The sequence below is a fragment of the Ptychodera flava genome, chromosome 15 (genome assembly GCF_041260155.1).
Source record: "Ptychodera flava strain L36383 chromosome 15, AS_Pfla_20210202, whole genome shotgun sequence".
NCBI lineage: Eukaryota > Metazoa > Hemichordata > Enteropneusta > Ptychoderidae > Ptychodera > Ptychodera flava.
In genome coordinates, this window is record NC_091942.1 from 12,953,468 (window position 1) to 12,968,943 (window position 15,476).

The 15,476-nt window shown below is 37.8% G+C and overlaps 1 protein-coding gene across 1 annotated transcript; it reads right to left on the minus strand.

The window, feature by feature from the left end:
* Nucleotides 1–1,224: 1,224 nt before the first annotated feature.
* LOC139152350 (voltage-dependent calcium channel gamma-5 subunit-like) lies at nucleotides 1,225–14,256 on the minus strand. The gene is made up of 6 exons (XM_070725487.1): nucleotides 14,190–14,256; nucleotides 12,700–12,930; nucleotides 5,549–5,623; nucleotides 4,532–4,612; nucleotides 3,124–3,264; nucleotides 1,225–1,686 (listed from the first exon to the last, which is right to left on the minus strand). Exons 1-6 carry the CDS (start codon nucleotides 14,194–14,196, stop codon nucleotides 1,367–1,369), a joined length of 855 nt encoding a protein of 284 aa, XP_070581588.1. The 5' UTR covers nucleotides 14,197–14,256; the 3' UTR covers nucleotides 1,225–1,366.
* Nucleotides 14,257–15,476: the final 1,220 nt, after the last annotated feature.

The window sequence follows — 15,476 nt, forward strand, 5'->3', positions numbered from 1 at the left end:
AATGCACTTTTGGGCACATATTAGAATAATTTTTTTTACCAAAAACGTAAACCTTTTTGGACGTTTGTTACTTGTGATGGTAACTTTATATGACCAATTTACGAGACTAACACATGAACTGACGTCAGAACGGCCCTTCAAATGCACACGCTAAGAGACTTTTAAACACACTAACAGGGAATTACCTTTCTATTACGTGTCTGCATCCGATTGCAAGTCGTGTGATACCTTGGACGTAAACATGGATTGGGTAGAACAGCCTGAAATTGGATTCGTCTCACATATAATCTCTGCTCGTTTTTTTTCAGGGGACTGGAAACTTTCGGACGACGAAAATGTAGTCTGAGTACCTCCATAAATATTGATTTTACATGTAGTATACGTCCTTAACATGTCATCCTCATGTCTTGAAGAGCGGCTGACGCTGCTTGCACTTGGCAGGTCTCTTCAATCAATCCTGACATTGGACAACCTTGATAATGACACACATATATGCAGTACTACAAACACCCTAACATACACAACAACCAACTGCCTCCACCCCTAACCACCACGTTAAAATATAAACGTAACCATCCGCTAGCATAAGTTTTCTTCCTTTTTTTTGGATTAGGTCATATGCCAAAGATGTATCCATGGTGAGTGAACAGCTCTTTATATTTGAGTAAAATTGCAAAACATTATGGAAACGTATTACAATACTTTCTTCTTTCCGGCAAATAAAATTTCAAGATAAAATGAATCCTTGAGGGCGCCATTTTAACACGAAGATTGAAACTCCCTCGCTGATGAATACAGCAAGTAATTGTTTTAAGTAGCAAGGAATAGGGTCAGAAAAGAAAAACTGAAGAGATAAGTAAAACATTACATATTCGCAATTTGATAGGTGATCAGGAATTCCAAATTGAAGTTACGCCATTGCACACGTCACGATTACTACTGATCATTCCAAGAGGCCTGTCTTGTGCAACTTATACAGCGCATGTCAGTGTTGCATTTCAATGGTCCTTCATGTGAAGTCTTGTTTTTTCCTTCTCCAACAATTAAGTAAAAAATTGTGATCGCAAAATGGAGAAGACGATTGCTGAAAAGTTATTGTTTTAATCGACATCAGACATTGCAAAGAATTGAAGCTACCTGTTTGATATTCGGCATGTACTGATTCGTGCACATAAATACACTAATAAATGCAAAGTGGCATAAAATTTTCATATTCCGCCCGATTTTACAGCCAAGCATCGCATTCAGTGTCATGCTATAAGATGAAATATTCTTCAATGGGCTATGACGTTGCTTATTTCTAACTAAGATGAACGACAATGTCTCCACTTGTCCGATAGAGGTCGTGCTCACTCAACATCAGCGATCACGCCGGTATCATGACTTCTGGGCACCGTTCCACCAACCGGTTGGAGACGGCGTTCTCTTCCGTGTTTCTCTCGCTGTACCTCCGACACCGCACGATCTGCTTCTTTCCTTCGTTTTCGTCGCTCTCTTTGTGTCGCTGTATGTAGAGATACATGCACATCACCCCGCACACTTCGCTCAGGGCAAACGACAGCGCCACCAAGATAAACGAGTAGCCGTACTTGTATCTGTAAACGTGGCCTTCTTGGTCGGGAATGTCACTCAACACGTCGGTGATGTTGGTCAGATAGATGATGATCCCAACCACTAATGTTAATCCTAAAACGGACAAAAATATCAACAATTTTTATGGTTTTCGGTTTTCATTTGAGCATTACCGTACGTAGATGAACTGTTCTTTTCGAGGTCAACCATGACGAGCTGTTTCACACTGTCGGATGCACAAAGGTAGCCGTCTTATATGTTTTAAATTCAAATGCGTACTTCTCGCCCCCACCACGGTCACGAAAATTGACCGTCATCGATGAATTTACACTTTAGATCGTTATAAATCTTCATTTTGTTGGACGTATCTAAACTGCGTTTCCGACATTGTGAATCATCCTGCAGTTTATCAGTGGAACAAACAGACCCAATATTTAATGGCCCGGATATTGAGTAGGAACCAATGATTAGAAGAATACGTGAATGTTCTACCAATCAACATCAAGGTACTTTTTGGGTACTGCAATTAAGGTACAATCGGTTTAAGACAACCACAACAAGTCGTTTGTCATCAGTGATTATTCTCAAAACTATGACGGTGCCATCTGCAACTTCTTTGTGACATAGTCCACAGTCACCTGTGTTCTAAAATTCCGCTTTGCACCTATGCGCCCCATAGATGTGTATACACACGCCTGACAGGCACGATTTAAAAATCCACAATTTAAAAAGTGCATTTCTTTGATCATTTCCTTAATCTTTCTCTGCGGTATGGAACACTTTGCATAACGCTTGTGAATTTCATGAGAATTTTTTCCAAAATATTAACGTCGGGAACAGTATGCACTTTATTTTGACATGAAAACAGAAATCGAGGCTCGATATGAGCGGAATATTAAAAGGACACTTTTGTCCGTTTAAGAAAAATTATACTTTTGTCTCTTTAAGATTATAGCCAAAATCCGTCGACAAAATGAGCATTATACGAGAAAAGCTTAAACGGACAATATCGCTGGTTCTACGTGTTGTGCACACCTATACAGGTTTAACTTGCCAGACTTGTCGCTATCTCATTTAGCATGCATTTCTTGATCTTTTTGTCACCGCCGTATTTAAACTTTAGACGTATATATTCGGACTCTAGCAATGTTTATAATACTTTCAATACAAATTGACTCACTTTGAAGCATGCGTAGTAAAGAAAGTTTTTAACGTTATGTTGAAGTCCCGAAGAGTTACACACAGGGGCCACGGCCATTATGAATTTCAAAATGTTTCTCTGGTACAAAACTTGAATGACGATCCATGATTTTTATTCTTATTTTTGATAGAAAATGGTCTAAAGTTTCCTTTAAATTTTATGGTTTCAAGGCGTGTACAATATGTAGAAAGCCCAAGTTTATTTTGGCGACATATTTTCAGCATATTTGAAAAAGTCAATAAATACATGCTCTTTCAACTAATACAAAAGTCACAAAAATGTTGTCCAGAGATAGCGACCGTGTCTCTTTGATCAGAAACACAGACTCTGAACAAACTCGACACCCTTACCGGCTGTTATGTATATGACCCCAGCTACGAAAGTCCAATGTTTCCTGTTTGGGTCTCGCAGGGCAAGAATTCCTATGACAGTTCCTATAATCATTGAGATGAGACTAACACAGGGAAAAGGCGCGGCTTCTCTGATAAGGCCTGGCGAAGAAAAAGAGGTTCAGATTGTTACGGTCTGCGTATTGGACAGAATGTTATCTTGGAAAATGTTTATATCGATTTACTTACGGTGAAAACGGTCAATTATATCCTTGATTAATAACTCTGTAGCTAGAGACAAATCCACAATATTAACTTTGGTATCATAAAGCATATCTTGTGATTCAAGCGTAGATATTTTGAACACTGGATCTGGTGAAATATATTAAAACGCCATTAGCTGAGAATTTTGATGTCTCTGACATTATTTTTGTTCTTTTTGTAATATTAGCTTACTGTCTCTTGCTCGACCTCCAAAACCATATGAAATGCTAAGTGTTCGACTTTACCCCGCTTAACAATGCGTGCGGTGTCCACTATTGTTTTTTTTTTTTGAAACTTTACTTCAGGACCAGAATTCATTTGTCAACAGTTACACAGCATAGTGTACAGAATGAAATGTGTTTATAAGGCTAACACCTTGTACTTCAGCCAGAGCCAGTAGCTGTAACTTCTGATGATTTTATTTTTTATTATTTTTGTTTTGTACGTCAAATGCAAGTTCTTATTCCACTCCCAAAGTATGTTAAATCATCTATTTAACTTGTCAACAGAGCGGTTTTAGGTATACGAGTGTTATTGGTTACGTTTGAAATTCTAGTCCGGACCGGAATTCACTGTTAAGGTAGAATGCGCCCCGGGGACAGACATAAGGACTTTCAAACTTTTACAATTTTTTTCTGATCTAGCACTTGCGGGGATTCATTTTAAAGCTATGGGTGTAAAAAATATTTTCACCGGCTTAGTTTTCCGAAAATCGAAAATTTTCACTTCTCCGTGGAGATAACACAGGGATGGCGGCCATTTTGAATTTGAAATATCAGTAAATCTTGGGCAATATGTTTCTCTTGTACCAAAATTTTTACGGTGACCCCCGATTTTTATTCTTTATTTTGAAAGAAAATTTTGAAATATTCCTTTCGGGAAAGTTTGAGCAAAAGTTTAAGACTTTCACTTTCGAGGCGCATACTACCTTAACATAACAATGCAGTTTTAGATGTACAGGCTTAGTTAACGTCGACAAGGGGAATACTGAGTATCTTCAATATGCTATGGGGAGTAAAACAGGGAACTTTCAAGTTGACAAAATAAAGATCGTGTAGATTCATCCAAAGTTACAGTTTCTGGCCCTTTAATCAAATGTACATGATGTGATCGACCTCTTTAACATTGAACTTGTTAAATGTTTGATTTGGCGTTGGTTACTCACGTGCAACGGCAGTAGTGGTGTCTGAATCGATCATAGGGATCGGGGTAAAGTATTCTATTGTCTGACAACCCATATCTGCTCCTGGAGTAAAAAAAAAACAACATACGATTATTGAACTCTCTTCGATCGATTTGAGGATGAATCATATGAACTGAAATGGTAAAAAGAGCTTTTTAGAACGTTCACGCAGCATCGCGTGTGTGTGATTTCATTTCATGCGTAAAAGAGATGTAGGTCATCAAGTCGGCATGCTAGAAGCATTTCATGACGTCACTTCTCGTAAAAAACAGACAACTTTAGCAACATCAACTTTGCACCGCCACTTTCAACCGTCCCGAGGCTTCGAAATTGCTTTCTAAAAGCCGACATGTTACAATGCATGCTTAAAACAGACAGTGGAGACATTTTGAGAACATATTTCAAAATATACTAGTTAAATCAGAAATCGTGCTTATTTAAACATTTTGGAATACAGAAGTGGCGGTGCGTGTAGGTTGAAGCTAAACGATATAATAGTGATATAAAACCAAACGGCGATATACAGTTTAACGAATGATAAACAAGGAAGTGGTTAGTTAGGTGGTTCTAATAAATGTGAGAGAAATGACATTTTTCAAAATAAAAATAAGTAGTATTATATATTAATAAGTTAAATGCTGTTATGCGGTGAAAAACTATGAAAATGAAAAGTCGAGCTGCGTTTTTTTCTTAAAAAGATGCGTAGTTCTCTAAAATGATTTATTAAAAATGGCGTACGTCGATTATTAGATATTAAAAGAAAAAAAACAGCCCAGCCATGAAGAGTACGCTAGCCTTAAGCACATCTATGAAAAGTTCTAATAACAAGAGAATTAAAGATGATGAGCAGATGAACTATTTCTTTCTCCTTGATCGACTTGGATGAGATCAAGTGAAAGCAAGCCATCGTCACCGTTGATTGTCTGGTCGATCGAAAAGAAAGTGAAGTTGAATTTTGTCAGATATGACGTAATTCATGGGTATTCTGGTTATTTTTACCGTTATTCATACGCCTTGTCTTTTCCGTTTTGTTGCTAGCTTTCCAAGATTCCAGGGGTTTTGTCGAAACGATCACTTGGATTACAAAAGATAGACACAGAAAAAACCCGGATTAGGGAATGGCATTGTAAAGTAACAGCATGTAAATGAGCTAGTTAATCTAAGAAGAAGAAACCATAAAAAGAGTACCACGTGAAAGGTGTAAGACAACTCTATTGGTGTGCAGCAAGGCTGAGTTCAACGTCATGTGATCTGACCTGATTATTCTAGTTGATCGAAGCTGTGCTAATAAGGGGGCTAACGGCTCTGCTGTCACATATTTCTCTGTTGTCAGTTGCAGTGATAACTGGACACGGTTGCTCTTTCACAAACCGTGTAGATGCTAGTCACCATAAAGCTAGAACTTGAGAGACACGTAAATTAAACAGTCCGTTGCAAGTATTGTTCTCGAGCCATCTGATAATTATCTCTAGCTTTTACACTGAAAAATCATGAGCAAACGATGCAATCTATCATTCTCTGCTCTTCAGTGCAAAAAAGCACCCCATTGTAATAAAAGACCACAGATGGGTTGTCTATGCAAGTTCTATCTGCCATTTTGACAGTGCTCACATCTGAACTACTGTACTTTTATGGTATACAATGGCGCGTATAGTAGCTGCCCAAACAATAAATTCAACTGCAGTGTTGGTCAGTAAATACAGGAGGGTCAGTTTTAAAAGTGTTTTTGTGTCATTTTATAAACTGTAAAGATTTAAGGAAGCTGTATGTTGGTGACCACATTTTGCGGTGCATGCCACGATATCATATGTACAGTCAAATTTAGCCATACCTTAGTTTACAAGTATATACCGAGCAGACACACGCCTCTTTTAAGCAGACATTACATAGCATTTGAAATAAAATCAGGGAAATAACTTAAAAAGTAGCCTATATTGGAATACCAACACACAAGATAACCATATAATTCCCTCTATACATTTGTCTTTAGCCCCGTCCTTAGCAATGCGTGTAATTGTCATGGAAAGGTAGCAGGTGTTTCACTCAAGTCCCGAGGACAAGCAACGTGTGCTTGTGTACAAATTGAACCGTTAGACAATATTGTCTTTGGCAGTTTGATGTTTTTTACACTTATTGATTCTTAATTGGCAAACGTTGTCGATGGAAATTTCATTCTCAAGGGTAGAGGACGCCTTTGGGGATACTTGTTCCCTGCTATAATATCTGTTCGGAGCGTAAAAGACATTTACGATTTTCACAGTGTTTTCTCTTGAACTGCTAAACATTTTGAATAGCGTGATCATCACACGCCAGTCTTTACTTTTTAAGCGGCTTTGTCGTTATTTGCAAGGAGGGAGCAATTTTGAACAATCTCATAAGCAACGATCTTTTAAGGTGTATTTGAAAGATGTCCACGTTTATATACGCCACCCAACGCCGGCTGAGCAAACTTTAGAAAAACCTGAAGCTACGCACGAATTCAGTTTGTGAAGTTACATCGCTGCTCTAATGGCCGAGACTGAGTGGAAGGACACTGATGCCAAGTGTCAATTTATTTCAATCTATTTCGCTCCAATAAATGTCGGTTTTTGTACGTTTAATTTTTAAAAATAATGGCCAATAGCCTGTGTATTGTCACATTCACAGTAAACTGATCATTTCCCCATACAGCGTCATTAGGTTTTTTTTTTACTTTTAAAGATTTTCTACGGTCTTAAGTTTCGAAACATTGACTAGAAACAAGAAATTTATTGGGTATAATTGTCTCATGCTCGTGACCTTTTTGTTATCTGAAGGAATGGAAAGTGAACATCAATTAAAGTCATTAATTGATAATAATTGTGGAAAAGGTTATTATTATATTTCACGGTAAAATTCACATTTTAATTAGTCCCCAGAGAAATTGCTTAACGCCGATTGTGACACCGCACAAACATTAGTAGTATCACGTGACCCTCACAGGAGAGTAGCAAGACGTACCAGTAATTCGCCACGAGGTATTGGACAGATTACATCGCCAAAATATTACAATTCATCGCAAATCTACAGTTTTTGTGGACTCTTTTATAGACTACAACTGAACGTGGAATGCTTCCCCATTTCAGTTTATTGAAAACAGGAAGTTGAATTTTACCGTGAGTTGACACAGAGAATGGAAGCCATTTTGAAATTTCTATAATACTGAAAAATGTAGGCGAGGAAACATGCTTCTTAAAAAATATGCTCGTTAATCCTTCGTTTTAATAAATCTTTGTTATGAAAGAGAAACGTTTATAGTGTCCTAAATTGCAGCATCAGCAGAAGTTCAAAACATTTAGTTTGTTTGCCGGCACATTTGTTTGTTTTGAGTTCATTTCTCATCAGGTGTGCACTACATGAATTGTAAAAGCTACCTTCATGATGATTGCATCACTGCATGCCCTAGTCTCGGTTACCCAGAGTATTCTTCGGGCTCTCATCAGGCCGACCCTGCACAGAGAACTCCGAAGTGCAGTCTGGGTAACCGAGACTATGCATACCCCTAGACTGATCGAAGCGCTCGACTTTATCAAAGCTTTCACTGATTTTGATTGTCTCACGCCGAATATACCGAATATAAAACACTGCCCTCACACATATTATACCGTGGGAGTGTTACAAAGTCATAAGGTGGAACCTTACTGCTTGTCTGACAGCTGACTGTTACACTTTATTTCACACGGAATGAAGTTCAGACTTCACATTGATTGTGACACAAGTTCCCGGCCCAGTGACAATTATGGCGTGATTTATTGCATGGTTGTACAGAGTAACTGCCTTTTGGAGTATCAGAGTAAAGAGATGGTTTATACTTTTTATACATGAAAAAAGGGAACCGTGATATGTGTCTCAGTTTCGAACACTGATGGAAGATCACCAGTAAGATCCAATGGGTTAGAGTCAGACTTTATTGTCACAATGCTTTATCAAATGCGGCTTTGCTCTCTTCAGGATTAATTTGACTTCATATAAATGTATATCGCTTGGACATTTATTCCAGCTAGGTCGTCATATACGACTGTACTCCAGTAGACAGCCAACATTGAAGTACATAAGGTCTCATTCAGTACAAATGTTCTCGAAGTTTCATTTTTTTTAACTGAACGTCACAAGAAGACTACATGTTGTGCTATTTTGGAAAAAAATACCTTGAGGTGATCTCTAGGTCACTTTTCGAGTGCAAAATAACCTTGAGGTGACCTCTGGGTCACTTCTCAAGTTGATACGCATGTCTTTGGTCTCAGTCTCTTCATATTGTCGCACAAGCTGTAATAGTCGAATCTACGCTTTGTGCCTCTTAAGGTCAACGATTCGCTGTGTTCCTGCACGGGGGGTATTTATACTAAACACAGAAACCAGATTTTTTCCACTAATCGTATAATTACAGTTGTCAAAGAATCGAAACAAAACTAGCAGTTAGAGGCCAACAAGAGATCCACATATTTGTCGGCCAATGAACCCACTTTCTATGCTGCCCAAGAAACGTTCGGTGTTAATAATGCAGAAATTCAGGTCGACATAAACGTGCATGACGAGGTCACCGGAACGCAAATGCAATGATAACAATGTAAATTGATGGCTCTGATGAGTTATGCTGACACCTGACTGGAATTAATGAACTTTCGAAACGCACATGTGAATACAAACTCTGCAGATGCTTATCTCCGTCCTGAGAATTTGAAGGAATGTTATTCTGAGCGAGTTCGGGATTATCATTCTCATAATGGATAGATAAGTAGTGTAAAACACAGACCAGGAGAAGAGATTCCGAGAATAATTGAATTATTGCCTCCGGAGTAAGAAAATCTACTTCCAGGTTTTGTTTTTGAATTGTCAGAAGCGCTGAGTAGACCAACTTTGTTAGTTGAGTGCTTGAACGTCGGCACTATAGACGTCACCCTCGAAGTGAAATCATCTTTGTGCTGAATTGAGCTGAATGTACCGGTACCTCACCACGTGTCGGTAATTACGAATAGTGTAATACAAAGACTGAAGAGGACTCTTCAAGTTCATATTTATAATTCACGTAACCCTGCAATGTATATCTATTAGAGTTAAAATGCAGCACAGTTTTTTTTGGGTTTTTTGAACACTCAAAATGTTTGCCGTCATTTTCTTGTCTGCCGTTTGTACACTCATTTTGAAGTCCGTGGACTCAATGAATTTTTCCCCGACTTGTTTCTGTGAAAATCAAAATATCAATTTTTGCCTGACAGAAGGTTAAAACGGGGTATAACGTTCATTTCAATTTGACTGTCAATTAATATCAACATTTTCAGGCGATTTGTTCTTCTTACCAACAACTTTGCACGGTGATCTGTTATCATGTTCTTGATTGTGATAGAGAACGCTCTGAAGAATCCACGACAGAGGATAAATTGAACCTTTTAACATGCCATGTTGTGTGATGCGTAGACTTTGAATACCGGTCAAAAGTCTTAATTTTGCAAAAAATGTTTTCTTTTTTCAGAGATGTTACTAATGTTTTAGATAGGTGTTTATAATATATATATATATATATATATATATATATATATATATATATATTATATATATTATATATTATATATATATATATATATATATATATATATATATATATATATATACATGTTACGATAGGTATATACGATATATTGTATATATACGGTATGTATGTATACACTTACATACATACATACATACATACATACATACATACATACATACATACATACATACATACATACATACATACATACATACATACATACATACATACATACATACATACATACATACATACATACATACATACATACATAGCATACAGTTTACAGGCTGCAACGTACAGCCATTATGTTTGGGGACCTTCGTTTACATGATAATAGTAGAAATTTCAGAAGGCAAGGGTATTATAATGTTTCGAAAAACAAGATCGCTAGTGGGAGGTATTGTTAATATCAGTTTGAGTTTCAGCACACGTTTGGCTTTATATATCATTTTAAACCATGCAAGCAATAGTGTCTACACAGTTTATATTTGCTTTATCTTTGAGCGATTGATTTAGATTTTCTCTGCAGTGATGTGCTATGTTAAGCCATGCACAACTTAAGCATACTGACCTTGTTCAATTTTTCAAAGCCGAGAGCTATTAAGACGGATGATAAAAAACACACCTAATGCTATATATATATATATATATATATATATATATATATATATATATATATATATATATATATATATATGAAAATTGTTTCCTTATAATTGGTATATGTATTTTCTACAGCCTGTATGTCTGTTGTAGCATTCTGCAGATTTGCGGCGGTAGAGTTTGACTTCCGAAGTCATTTAGATTCATTAGCTGTATTTTTAACTTTTGGATGAAATATTCAGTTTTCCCATTGCGATCCAAGATCATATTACAATACACGTATTCGACTTGCCGAAAAGCGCGCGCGCGTGTGTGTGTGTATGTAACTGTTTGTGTGTGTGCGATGTCGACAATTGAATTTTACACCAGAATCCATTTCTCAAAAATAACATTACACATCGTATGCGACTGACAATGCTAATACTGATTCTTTTCATGTCAATCGACTTCAAAGAGACGCACTGGAATGTGCATTTGTTTTAAGGAAGGGAGATGTTATTGAGAATGTTATCAAAAGTTACAGCTATTGGTCCTTTAACATACAAATATTGACTTTTCAATATTTGCTTTCATAAAGTAAACACGGTATCGATTTGAATAAGTGAGGGGAAATGTATTTTCAAAGAATCAAAGTATTTGGGCTTTGCTCAAATATATCATGAAAATGTTTTGTATCGTCCGATCCATTTTATATGTCATGGGGTAGATTGCATCTTCTTGTTTAACCAGTTCTTGATCGGTAATCATTTCTGTTCTTTAAATGTGGGATGGAAAATCGTAGCATCAAATTCCCAAAACAGACATTTTTCACGAGGAAGATATTACGGTAAAAAGCCCAGAGAGATTAATCGCTTCGTGCATGACGATCGATGCAAGACATTTCTCCGTCTTGAGAAGGTAGTATTAAATATTTATGAAGCGGTCCTACAACCAGGACGATCCATCATTGTGAGCGCTAAGGCTCGTGTTTGGGCAAAAATCTTTGTGTTCTTCTATAACAGGAGTTGTTCCCTGGACTCGTGTAAGCTTACAAACATTTGATGTCAAAAACATTCTCAAATTTTGCAAAACAGTTTTAGTAAAAGTGAAACTTGTAATCAAGAGGTTGTTTCTATGCAATCTGTTCCAAAGATTTCGCTTATAAAAGATCGTGTTTAAATTAGAAAGTGATTATCTTTGCAGATTTGCACTCGTAATAATAATAAAATATTTTTTAATTTGTCTGAATTTTGAATTGCTTTTATTTTTCTTTAATCAGAATGATTACAATTCGATGGAATTCATCACCGTTTCCTAGGACTGGTTTATTCTTATTTGTATTACGACTATTTTAGACGATGCCGGCGCGGTAATGAAATCTCTGTCAAGTCGGTAACCAATCTCGAAAAAAAGGTAAAAATTTCCCGCTCGTTTGCGGGATGCTGCTTGTCGTTGTGATAGAATTACTTTTTTCCAAGGACTGCGGCTATACGCCGAAGTGTCTGATATGTTATGATATGACATGATATATCCGAATGCCCCACATCCTTGCACAGGAAGCTGTCTAATTTATGGACAAATTAAGCATTCGTGTCATTTCGTCGGCCATATCGTCAGAAAAGTGGCGTCGCACATGTGAGTTTGCATATCGTAGAAGATAGAAAGACCTTGAATATTTCTGTCAGGCCTTTTCCCATAATTTGTAAAAAGTTTCATTTGAGTACCGACATCAGTTTGTACACTCGTGGTAAAATGTCAAATTTTCATTTCGAAGGCTAAACAGTGGAACGCCTCCGCAATTGCGAGGACGGCGTGTAACTGTAAAGGTGACATCCGGGGAAAGTTACATATTTGATTGAGTGCGTGTACAAGTGATCACGCCCATTCCCTGAATGGACACGTTTAAGGTATACACTGTATAAGTGAAGTTAAGTCTAAAATATGGGATTGTAAAAACCAACGCTGTGCGTGTAACTCTTGTATTCTAAAGGGAGCATTTAAGAAATAGAACACTTACCTGATAGTGGGCAGAGTTTCCACAGTCCTGAGTGGGTCAAAATTTTCATGACAATGGTTCCGTTTGGGGTACTCATTTCGTACTGCTCCATGGAGTGTACCCAGTGATTCGTAGCCACACCGATGCCCAAGAAACACAGGCACACGGCGTACCCGACCGTTGTCGCGAGTTTTAGCAGGGTTCCGTTTGTGCAAATGAACATTTTAGCTCGGATGTGGTTCGTAGAGAGCTCTTGGAGAAGAATGAAAAGAGTTTTAAGTCAGCTCTGCTCAGAGAAGGCAGTGATGTCAAATAGAGAGTTCGGGATGTAGACAAACCTCTGACGTAATAAACGAAGAGATGTTCTGCTTCTACACTGTCATGCCAAGGACACACTGTTGTACCACTTAAACACTGTCAAACAAAGATGTAAATTTTCGTCAAATAACTGCCAGGTTGTCGCACATCACGAGCGATCTCGTGCACAGTGTGACTTCACAGAGCAAACAACTGCTCTAAGTGGCCTTGCTGCACTTTGAGGCACCGTGCAAAAGGCGAGGTATATAGCATCCAATCAACTGAAAATGACTGTTCTTTCCGCTTACAATCACTACAACAAAATGAGTTCATTTCAGCGTGTAGGGTCACCATTAAGGCCGAACTTAACAGCAAGGTGATAAAAAAAACTCAGGGGACATGAATATAACGGTGAAAGCTAAGATCAATCAGCGTGAGACGTCTATCAGACGGTAAAAGGGGATAGCAACATCAGGGATGGGTGACAGTAAGAGGGAAAACTGTCACTAAGACGAGAACTTAGACTGTGCGAGGGAGAAAATTTCATTTGTGTTTATGTGTGGATTTACACTTCATCTCGACAATCAGTTTACGATCAGGGAACAATATTTACGAGTTGTGGCATCAATTGAGATGCACACCATGAATATAAAACATCACAAAGGTTTTAGCTAAAGCTCTATTCCCACCGCAAATATGAATCAAGGGGACGTTCTGTAATCTTTGGATCAATAATATTGCTCTAGGAATTATTTCCCAAACGGCATGATTTTGGGGGGAAATCACATTGTAATACGCTGTCTAATTCAACATAAGACAGCATTTTAGATACAAATAAATTGATATCAGGTTCATGTTGGGTTCAGATCAAACGAAGAGGTACACTACACGGAAACAATTTTATGTAAACGATAACAATTCTTGACTAACTGACAAAAGTCCCCCTACTGGGAACAACTGTCCATCATCTGGATCGTACGTCACGAAGCCTAAATCCCCCTCTCGGTCGCACAGACGGCCAAACATCTTATTAATCAATTAAACCACTATCATGGAAATTCGAATCCCGGCGTACCTCTGAATGTTGTTTTAAGGTCGGATAGCTCGGTTATTTGTGGCCTGTTTCGCCCACTAGTATCTATCATGGACAACTAGAACCTAATCAAGTAGTAAAATAGAGAAGAAAAAATAATACATAATGTTACCACAAGCACCTTGCATGGGATTTTCATCAGAGCCGTCTAGGATTAGTGTAGCGCCATAATAGGCATCCTGTTCCGGTGAATAGCTTAAACCAATTACTTTAATGTATCAGTGTTTTATAGCGCCTCTCTCAGAGCTATCCCCGAGAGATTCCCCATCTGGCGTGTGATGTCATCTTTCTGTGACGTCGAGATGAATGCTGTAGATAACTATGCTCGTATGATTATCTGTGTTTTGTTTCAACCTGTGCTGCTGCTTAATCACACTGCAGGCATCTATCTGCTGAACATACCAAATGAAGTGACGGGGAGACTCGGTGTGGGTTATGCGACTCAGTGATATGTGACATTGTACAATTGCGATGTCAAACGTCCGCTTTAGTTGCGAATCCAGTTGAACAATTTTGCTTCAGTCTAGATATTTTTCAGAGCCGCATAATATATTTGCAAGCAAATCCCATGCGAGATATACGCGGTCAGTGACTTGCATCAGTATAAAAGGTGAATATCACATTTGGTCTTTCCTTTCTGACTCAGAATTCCCATCATTAGGGCCAGTGATTCCTAGAATTAGTGGGGTAGTTGGTAACGGTGCTTTAATAGAAGCGCTAACGCTATAGAACAATGATTGCTTGGTGTTGAAGGCATCTTCGTTATCAGCACTTCAACGGTGAATTGAGCTCAACAGAAAATCGATCGTGCGGTCACTTCATAAACCCTGCAGCTAGTTCCATGGTAATTGTCATCTAAGAAAAGAGCCACGTGATTACGTGAAAGCACACCGTGACGAAGTTCTTGTGACTTTAACAGCTTATATATATATATATATATATATATATATATATATATATATATATATATATATATATATATATATATATATATATATATGTATGTATGTATGTATGTATGTATGTATGAATGTGTGTGTGAATGTGTGTGTGGAGACAGAGAGACAGATAGACACAGAGAGACAGAGACAGAGACAGAGAGACAGAGACAGAGAGATACTCGATTGGAAGAGTACGACTACACGCACAAGGGACGAAAACACAAATTAAACAAACCAAGAAATAGTTTTTGCTATTCGTGTGATATAGAACTTTCTTATGGAACGTTTGAACAAAAATAAGTCTTTCAATTTTTCTTTGAATGTTTGATCCACATCAATATGAATATCAACAATGCCTTGGAAGCTCAACTTGGCAGAGTCATATAAAATCGCACCACTTTGTTCATTCATTTGCTCATTGCCAACAGTTGTTCATTCGTCAGTCTACGTTGGTCACTCATAAACAC